This window comes from Olea europaea, chromosome 7 (genome assembly GCF_002742605.1).
Source record: "Olea europaea var. sylvestris chromosome 7, O_europaea_v1, whole genome shotgun sequence".
Lineage (NCBI taxonomy): Eukaryota > Viridiplantae > Streptophyta > Magnoliopsida > Lamiales > Oleaceae > Olea > Olea europaea.
The window spans coordinates 18,769,828-18,780,448 of record NC_036243.1 but is presented as its reverse complement, the minus strand read 5'-3'; the positions used below and the strand labels follow the sequence as shown (position 1 = coordinate 18,780,448).

Below are 10,621 nucleotides of genomic sequence, written 5' to 3'. Positions count from 1 at the left end.
CTTAGAAAATGTTGTCTCGGGCAAGCTATATTTGGTAAGAGAATTTAAATTTATATTGATATACTCTTTTATAATATATATTATAAATACGTAACATCAATGTTCTAAGATTACATTCACTATTCGTACCTAGCCACAATATTCCTGACCCAATTCATGGGATCCAAAGCTAGGACCACGCCCAAGGAGTGGCTGGTGAGCATCAAGCAGGGAAAAAGCGAGTCCCTCAAAAGCTATCCGAGTAGATTTAATAAACAATCCATGGAAGTAGAAAAGATATCTAATGACGCTGCACTCATGGCTGTACTAGCTAGACTGAGGCCCAAAACGAGATTCTAGTGGTCAGTACACGAGAATGGACCTAGAACTTACCATAAGTTCCTGAACCGAGTTGAAAAATATATAAGTGCTGAGAAAGCAACCTCTGACCAAGAGAAAGCCAGATATACCGACCTCCGCAATACGGCGAAAGAGAAAGAGACGAATAACAATCCTCAGCACGAAAGGAGAAATAATAGAAGAGAAAGAGACCGTCCTAAAACTCAGCCGTACAGGTCTTGAGAGTATCACCCACTAAAAGCCTCCTTAGAAAAGGTATTCATGCAAGCTGGCATGAAAGAGGTATTCTGCAGGCCGGTGACCTAGAAAAACGGACAGGGAGGACATCGCCAAGGGCGATACTGTGGATATTATAGAACGGCGGGACATGACATCGACAGTTGCTGAGAATTGAAAGAGGAAGTTGAGTCCTTAATTCGCAAGGGACGCTTGCAAGAGTTCGTTGCCAAACCAAAAGAGGCAGACCGACCTCCACCACAGCTTTTACAGTAGGGTCCTACAACACGAACTTAGCAAGCAGTCCCTAACCATAATTCGTCCCTACCAGTCGAGATTATGATGGTTGGGAGAAATCAGTACATTGAATGGTCTAGAAGGCCAAGGCGCAGACAAGCCCAAGATGCACGAATCATGCCGAACTATGAAGATTGAACCCCACGGATTGGTACAGACTCTGAATGGTTTTGGTTCACGGAGGAGGATTCCTTAAGGATCCTCTAGGATCAGAGTGATGCCCTAGCAATTACCATGCCAGTAATCGGGGTGAAAGTGCATAGGACGCTGGTGGACAACGAGAGCTCGGTCAATATACTGTACTCGCGAACCTTAAGACATTTAGAAATATCAGAGCGTTATCTTCAGCCCTACCTAAGGAAACTGTAGGGATTCTCAGGAGATCCTATCAAGGCTCGAGGTTAAATTGTCTTGATTGTAGAACTAGGCTAAGCTCCTTGCCAAAGAAGGATTTTAGCTCATTTTATGATAGTCGACCCGTCATCCAATTACAATGCTATATTGGGGAAACCTATATTGCACAAGGTGAAGGTCGCCACATCAATTTATCACTATTGTATGAAGTTTTCCACTCCATACGGGACTCGAATTGTGCGAGGAGACCAAGCGGAGGCTAAAGTGTGCAATATTGACCTGTCCAAACCTCGGATCAACATGCTAAGGGGCAAGCCAGACGCACAAACTGGGGAAGCTAGACTAAAAAACCTATTGTCATAGATCTTTTCGAGATCGGCATCACAGACAAACACTTCAAAAGACCCATGGATGACTAATTGTCCTTTGATGAAAGAGAAGTTGACCCACACCCTTATCTTAGAGTCTTAGTAGTATCAATACCTGTGGTAGGGATTAACATCCTAAAGGTCCTAGATGACACCGAAAGTGCCATCAACATTCTCTTCAGCAACACTCTCAAATGGATGGGCATACCTACCAGTTTCCTACGACCATACTCCAATATGGTCCTTGGGTTAGGTGGAGCTCTAACCTCGACCAATGGTCAATCAAGCTCAATGTCGAGGTTGGATTGTCGTCTTACCAAATCAAAATGAATTATGAGTTTGTGGTGTTTGATACTCCATCAACATATGACGTTGTCATGGGACAGCTCTTAATATTTGGTTTGAAAGCGACGGTATTCCTCTACCATTATTCGATCAAATTCTCCATGTCTCATGGCGTAGGCGAAGTCAAACGAAGCAGGGAACTTATCGAAAGATGCCAATTGAAAACCCATACTAGCCATCAACACACTCTACCAGAAGTGTATATGGCCCGCACATGGGAAATTGAACTTGGTTTACTAGACCCGCGCATTAAAATCGAAGAAGGAGAACCCGTGGAAAGACTGGAGGAAATACCAGTATGTGATGACAACCCATCAAATGTATTCAAGATTGGGAACGAGCTGCGAAATTTGATCCGAAGTGAAATTTTGAATTTTCTCAGACAGAGCCTTGAAGTTTTTGCCTAGGATCACGAAGACATGAAAGAAATTAGCCCCACAATCACTTGTCACAAGCTGCATGTTGACCCCGGAGTCTGACCAAGACAGCAAAAACGTCATCCTTTAAACCCGGACAGGTACCAAGTACTTAACAAAAAAGTGTAGAAATTACTAGATTGCAAAATATCCCAAGTGGATTGCAAACCCGATTCTCATAAAGAAGCACAATGGAGACTGGAGGGTGTGCATAGATTTTACCGACCTCAACAAAGTATGTCCTAAAGATAACTTCCCTGTACCAGGAATAGATCAAATGGTAGATGCCATTGCTAGATATGGACTTCTCAGCTTTATGGATGCATACTCCGGATACAACCAAATACTAATGCACGGCCAAGATCAGGAACATACCTCGTTTGTCACCAATCGAGGTCTTTACTGCAATAGGGTAATGTCGTTTGGTCTCAAAAATGTAGGAGCCACCTATCAGCGGCTTGTGAACTTGATGTTTTCTCAATAGATCGGAAAAACTTTGAAAGTCTATGTTGATGACATATTGGTCAAAAGCACCTACGCCAGTAGAAATGTTTGATATCCTAAAAAAATACGGGATGAAATTGAACCCAAGGAAATGTGCCTTCGAAGTCAGCTCGGGAAAATCCCTCAATTCGATGGGAACAGCCAAGGAATTGAGGCAAACCTGGACAAGCTATCATCAGCATAAAAGCCCCAGCTCAACCAAAAGAGGTGCAGAGCTTAACAGGGAGAATCACCACCCTCAGTCGATTCGTATCGAAGTCCACAGACCGGTGTAAACCTTTCTTCGACACCTTATGGGAAGGAAAAAAGTTTGAGTGGACCTCAGAATGCCAAGATGCTTTTGACGAATTAAAGAAATAGTTAACTCAACCTCCCGTGCTCTCAAAACCAAAGGGAGGTGACGTCTTGAAATTATACCTAGTCGTTAGAAAACATGCTATCAGTGTCGTCCTAATTCGGGAGAAGGACGGAACATAGTACCCTGTCTACTACACAAGCAAGGCACTCCACGATTTCGAGCTCCGTTACTCCCCGTTGGAAAAGCTATCGTACGTGTTAGTTGTGGCAGCTTGGAAACTAAGGCCCTACTTCTTGGAGCACTCCATAGAGGTCCTTACCAATTCGCCATTAAGGCAACCTTGCAAAAATCAGATACATCCTAAAGATTAGTCAAATGGGCAGTAGAGCTTGGACAATTTGACATAAGGTATAGGCCCTACACCTCTATTAAAGGTCAGGCCCTCGCAGACTTCGTTGTAGAATTCAGCAATGAACCCAAAAAGGAACCAACACCAGAAGGCCCTTGGGAACTTTTTGTTGATAGTTCATCAATCGGAGACAAGTCGGAGGTAGGAGTTGTTTCTTAATTAGCCCAGACCGATGACTATTTTGCGAAGCCCTACCTTTTGACTTTAAGGCTTCAAATAATGAAGCCGAGTACAAAGCTTTCATTGTCGAAATAAGAATGGCAGTTGCGTTGGGAATTCCCATCTTGCACAGCGATTCCCAGCTGGTGGTCAACCAGATCAATGGAACGTATCAAGCCAAAGAAGAAAAGATGGATGGTTATCTCCAAGTTGTCAGAAAAGAACTCAAAAATTTCAAAGCTATTCAAATTAAACAGATTCCTCGATCCTAGAATAACCACACCGATGCTTTAGCTCGCTTGGCTACCAGTGAAGAGATTGAGGGGTTCGATAGCATTCCCGTGGGGAGGATAGCACGATCGCCATAGAACTAGCCAAAGTGACTCTGATGATGATAGAACACAAGTCGACTTGGATGGATGAAATCATCTCGCATCTCAAAATGGGAGAGTGCCTTGAGGATCCAACAGAAGCAAGAAGACTTCGAACTAGGTCGACCAGGTACACGTTGATAGATGAGGTACTCTACAAAAGGGGACATTCTGTCCCCCTACTGAGGTGCTTGAATGAAGAAGAAGCACAGTACGCTTTGCAAGATGTACATGAGGGGATGTGTGGAAACAATTCCGGTGGACAATCCCTAGCCCACATGATCCTACGTCATGGATATTTTTGGCCTATAATGAAGCAAGATGCCTTGAAATTTGTGAAGAAATGTGATAAATGCCAGCATCTCGCCTCACTCATCAGAACATCGCATGCGAGTTGAGCCCGGTAGTTGCCCCTTAGCCCTTTACTAAGTGGGAAATCGACCTAATTGGACCTATACCCACAGGGACAGGTGGACTCAATTTTGCCATCGTAGCCGTGGATTACTTCACCAAATGGACCGAGGCAGAACCACTTGCAAAAATCATCGAACAAAAGACAATCGACTTTCTCTGGAAGCATATTATGTGCAGATATTTGTATACCTCACTCAATCGTCACCGACAACGAGAAACAGTTTGACAACTCTCGTCTTTTAGATTTTTGTAAAGAGCTCAGCATTAGGAAACACTTCTCCACTCCAAAAAACCCGCAAGCAAACGGTCAACTTGAAACCATTAACAAGACCATCAAACACACGCTAAAGGCAAAATTGGATGCGCTCAAAGGGGATGGATCAAAGAACTCCCAAGTGTGATGTGGTTGGTTTGCACTACCACGAGGACCAGCACGGGCGAGACACCATTCTAACTAGCCTTTGGGATGGAAGCCATGATCTCAGTAGAGCTCAACATCCCATCATTTAGCACTGTTGCCTATAATGAAGAGGAAAATCAAATGGCTCTTCGTTGAGAGCTTGACCTTGTTGAAGAGAAGAGAAATGACGCCGAACTTAGAAATTTATAAGGAAATCAAAAGGTACGAAAACGAGAATTCGAAGTGGATCCCTAGTCTTGTGAAAGGTATTCCTCGCCACGAGGGAGATTGACAATGGATCTCTGGGGCCCAAATGAGAAGGTCCCTACCTAGTCACAAAGATCTTGCCGAAAGGAGCATATGAATTGGAAGACCTGGGGGTAAGCCTTTACCCCACCATGGAACGCTGGATATCTTAGGCAGTATCATCAGTAAAACAAAGTCCATGATACATTAACATTGTCCGTAATGTCAATTACATAAATAAAAGGGACTCTTTATTTTATATCATTCAACACTTAGTAAACTCAGTGGAAAATTTCTCTTTATGAATTCTCAAAAGCCCTGCTCCATGTGCAGTCCTAGCTGAGGTCGTAAGTACTACGACACTTAGTAAATAATTCTTCCTTAGGAATTCTTAAAAGCCCTGTTCCATGTACGGGCCTAGCTGAGGTCGTAAGTGCTATGACACTAAGTTAATAATTCCTCCTTAGGAATTCTTAAAAGCCTTGCTCCATGTGCGGGTCTAGTTGAGGTCGTAAGTGCTACGACCCTAAGTGAATAATTCATCCTTAGGAATTCTCAAAAGCCCTACTCCATGTGTGGGCCTAGCTGAGGTCGTAAGTGCTACGACACTTAGTGAATAATTCCTCCTTTAGAATTCTCAAAAGCCCTGCTCCAAGTGCTACGACACTTAGCGAATAATTTCTCCTTAAGAATTCTCAAAAGCCCTGCTCCATGTGCAGTCCTAGCAGAGATCGTAAGTGTTACGACACTTAGCGAATAATTTCTCCTTAAGAATTCTCAAAAGCCCTGCTCCATGTGCAGTCCTAGCAGAGATCGTAAGTGTTACGACACTTAGCGAATAATTTCTCCTTAAGAATTCTCAAAAGTCCTGCTCCATGTGCAGGCCTAGCTGAGATCATAAGTGCTATGACACTTATTGAAAAATTCCTCCTTAGGAATTCTCAAAAACTCTGCTCAATGTGCAGACCTAACTAAGGAAAAATGCAGACACTTAGTCTACTGTCAAAAGTAAAACAAGTATTGCTTCGGGTTGAAAAGATGAGATGCATTTGAATACCGAGTCAAAATAGTCATTACAAACGCCATCAGCAAAAACATATGTTTAAAAGTTCATCAAATCAAAAAGGGCATCCTAAGAGGAACTAGGGGGTGGGGGGCCTGTCCAGATGGGAGAGCGTCTTTAGGAACATCAGCAACATCCTCATCAGCAGGTGAGACCCGAACTCCGACCTCCTAGGTCAATTGCCGGAGTTATTTCTTCTGCTCCTCTACTACTTCCTTGAGGAACGTCACATCAAACCCAGGTCTATCCCTATGAATGTGCTTAACGACCTATTCCAGAGCCACAACATAGGCATTCTGGGCCAAAGCATCAAATTCAGGAGATGACCTCCAAAGCTCAACCGTCCTCACAACCTTTGCCTCAGCTTCTTCTGCTCTTTTGGTCGCCCCCCTCGCCCTGTCGTTTGCCTCTCGCACCTTCTTCACTGCCTCCTCAACCTGGGCTCGCTACTCCTCAAACTTCTTTTTCTCTATCTCAGCTGTATGGCTGCTCCTCCCTCAAGACCTTCAGAGCTCTGATATCCTCCTATAGCTTCACCTCAAAATCCAGCCTGGAGTTCAGCTCAACACCTATCTTGTTCAGCCTCTCCTCATATCCCTTTTTCTTCGTAGCAAATTGAACCTTCTCTCTCTCCATGCCTTGGTAAAGGCTTAACGCATAATCCTTGGCCTCTAGTAACTTGTCGAGTTCGGCCTTCAGCTGATCTAAAGTCAAATAGACCTATTAGACATAATACGTTGTAAAATCCAAGTATACAAGCTTGGATAATGTACCTTATCAGCTGCCATCATATACAAGATAGATCGGTGGCTGTGAAGTTGAGTTGTAACGATTGCCTCCCCAAGTGGCATCTCATTAAAGAAATTGTGCTCTCTTTCATTCCAACTCCTAGTTAGGAGAATGGTAGAGTCGCGCAAAGGAGCAACGAGGGTGGCTATTGTCTTCCTAGAAGAGAAAGTGGCCTGTAGAAAATCAAGTAATATCTCTAGTCGATGACCCACTAAGCCGTCCAAACTCGATCTTTGTAAATTAGGACACTTCTCTTGAGATTGGGTGGAGCTAGTGGTGGCAGCAGAAGATACGATAGAAACTGGTGTTGTTGGGGTCAATGATGGCAAAGAATGAAGTACTGGACTTGGACTGAGCAGGTCCAAAGGAATAGGTTCGGGGACTGAGGCGTAGCTGGTGTGGAAGCTCGGTGCCTCTTCAAAGGGGGGACCTCCTCCTTAGTCTCTTCAGATCGAACTAGAACCTTGGCCCATTTTCCCTTTGCTGCTGCTGTTGTCTTAGCCACTTTATATCCCAACATTTCTTGATGTTAGGCTGAAAATGCATGACACAAAACACTATTCTAATACGAGTTCAATAAATGCTCTCTAAGGAAATAAGGTATCTCAATTCTTCACTGGGTTGGCTTGAGCAAATATTGATGGCAGCGGTGTGACCTGACCTGAGGTGATTGCCTGAAACAAACCAACCTTGAATAAGTTTTGAGTTCGAAATCACATACTTACACGACCGCTGTCTTTTCGAAAGAGCCCTTATAGCCTTAGCTCACCTCTGGGTATCTTTAGTCGAGGTTGATTTCTTGTAATCTGCAAAATAAAACACAGGCAATCAGTAATTCATTATGACCTAGTTGTGGATACCATACTTGCCTCGCCAGCCTGCAAGCATATCTTCCATCACGACTGACCTATAGGAATTAGCCCCTTACTCCTCCTGGTCATTCTCCTCACTGTCCTCACGAGATTCTACCTCCTCACTGCCCAAATCCTCCCAAATTTGCTCTATCTCCCCAGGATGAGCTACAGTAATTGGGTTAACAACCGAAATGGGAATAAGGGTGAAAATTTCTCTACAACTAGAAGACAAGCTGGAGGTGGAAGGGACTGATTCTTCCTACTAGTTTTCCCAGAAATGAACCCTGGATTTATCCGAACTCTTATACAGATCGAAAATAAAGTATGAATTGAAAGGACAAAGAGAGGATGCAGAAGAATACCTGGGAACTCGAAGAAAAAAACGACCTCACTTAAAGATAAAGATGGACGTAGTAAAGATTTCTTGCTACCTTGGAAAGAAAAAAATCGCACAAAGTAAGATAAAATGAAGGCTCAAAAGGAATTTAAAAAGATGGAAAATCAAAAGGCTTAATTTGAACCATCCGTCCAAAAGGTGGACGGAAAAATTGACGGTCTAGATGTGATAAGCTCGAAACTACGTAGTTTTATTACGAAACTTCCCAAGGAAGTCACCACGAGTGTCGTACAACTCATCCCCATCCAAAACATAACACTTGGCACAGTAATAATTACACTTCTTAGAAATGTAACAGCCAAATTAAGAGGTCGGTCCCCTTTACAGCCGAACTGACCTGTGGGGTAACTGTTGACCACCGAACTGCAATCACATGAAAGTTGTTCGCAAGCCCCACCTCAGGTAGATATGAGTTTGGATATAAACCTTAGCTCGGATTTGCCCCTCGTAACCCCAAAAAGACATCATGATTGCCCTTTGTCACATCATCCTGTCAATCTCACACACTTGTTAAAAGTGATGTCATCACCGCCCAAAGTCACCAATCCAAGGTTCGGAATCTTCAATCCCTTGCAGGCCATCATTACCTGAGGAAACATTGACTCATGGCCACCGGTCTCATTGACTAATCACAGGAGAATTCGACGACCCGACTTCCGAGCTCGGCACTGTAGTTGATTTGACTAATTTGACGTAATTGCGGCTGAAAACCATGTATAAATAGTGGAAGGATAGTTTTTATTAAGGACAGGTGAATGGATATACAAAGTCTTTACACAATCAAATCTTCTCAATTTACCTTATGTGATCTTTTGATACAAAACGTAATTTCCCTTTTTCTTAAAGTTGACTCGAAATTAGTCAATACAAATTTTGACGTCAACAAAGGTATATAAGAGTAAAGTTGAAAATTATCTAGGAAAGAAAATAAATACTTTAAGAAGTGATAAGGGGCTGAATACTTTTCTAGCGAATTTAACTTGTTTTGTGAACAACATGACATAATTCATCAATGTTCTGCATTTAGAATATTCGAACAAAATGATTTGGCTAAAAGGAAAAGTAGGACCTTAATTGAAATGATTAATGTCATGTTTATATATGCTTAGTTACGATTTAATTTGTGGGGTGAAACTTTGTTGACTGCATGTAGGAATACTTTGTGCTTTGGTATTCCTACAACAAGGTTTTATTAATTCTTCAAACCGTTTGACGGAATACCCTTAAGCATCTCATTCAATTAGAAGAGGGAGAAAATATCATTTGAGAACAATGATATCATGTTCGGGCCTTTAAATTTGTTCTTGTCCAGTATCTGGTTTTAATCCATCTTGTTGCTGTATTTCTTGTAATCTTCTTTTGTTTCTTCTCCAAACACCATTGTTTCCAACATTTAATCTGAAGTGAGCATAAATAAGAGTTGACAGTCGTTGGAATTTCTCCATGCCTTTGTTAGAAAACAAGATCCTCTTCTATGTTCTATTACTATAATGGTTTCTTGATCTGTGAATAATTATTTGTTTTCCGTGTAACGCTCATAGACCATAAACACTAGAACTTGAATGAAATGCGAGAGAGAGAGAGAAGCACCCTCAGCTTGTGATTATATTGAAGACATGTTAAGAATTTATAACTAAAGTTTTTGGAACTCCCTGCTCTTAGAAAATGTTGTCTCGGGCAAGCTATATTTGGTAAGAGAATTTAAATTTATATTGATATACTCTTTTATAATATATATTATAAATACGTAACATCAATGTTCTAAGATTACATTCACTATTCGTATATAGTAACAATTTGCATGTATCTAAACATAAAAGTTGCGTTACTTTATCAAACACATATATTACGTATATTCGGACAAAGTACATGTATTCAATCCAGAATTACTATTTGTTGAATGTGATTTGCTACGGGTAACGGGTGATCTAGGGACAAATTCTCGTCATTGACTCTAATCTTAAAATGCTGTATTCTAAAGTTTTCTTTTTTCCATGAGTCTTGGTTTCATCACGACAATAATATTGAAGCTTAAATCCAATACTTTCGTTACAAGTCTTTTATCAAGTCTTTTTAAAGATTTGAGCATTCAATATCGAATGATGGGTTCGCGAATATATAAACAAATTGTTAATGTGCGAACTAATTGTTACACGTTGAGCAATATTGATACCTTCAGATGGAGTACCATGTCCTTAGGACATAATAATTTAATAAGAATGTGTTTGATACACTATATAAGATTATAATCGATAGAATTAAGGAGTAGCACTAAAAAATTATTATTATGTGTGTTAATAAGGTGTATGGTGAGAAGTTATATTAGATAGAAATTTAAGTATTAAAAATAAAAAACATATGACAGTATTTTTTAATTTATAA

The 10,621-nt window shown here is 41.5% G+C and overlaps 1 protein-coding gene across 1 annotated transcript; it reads left to right on the top strand.

Moving 5' to 3' along the window:
- Positions 1 to 4,147: 4,147 nt before the first annotated feature.
- LOC111398013 lies at positions 4,148 to 4,891 on the top strand. Its single transcript, XM_023024974.1, has 2 exons — positions 4,148 to 4,469; positions 4,668 to 4,891. The coding sequence occupies exons 1-2, from the start codon at positions 4,148 to 4,150 to the stop codon at positions 4,889 to 4,891; spliced, it is 546 nt and encodes a 181-aa protein (XP_022880742.1).
- The last annotated feature ends 5,730 nt before the right edge of the window (positions 4,892 to 10,621 follow it).

Coding starts and splice junctions, on each gene's coding strand:
- LOC111398013 (XM_023024974.1), top strand. CDS start 4,148: ATGGGAGAGTGCCTTGAGGATCCAACAGAAGCAAGAAGACTTCGAACT. Junction 4,470..4,667: donor CATCAGAACATCGCATGCGA/GTTGAGCCCGGT, acceptor TATTATGTGCAG/ATATTTGTATACCTCACTCA.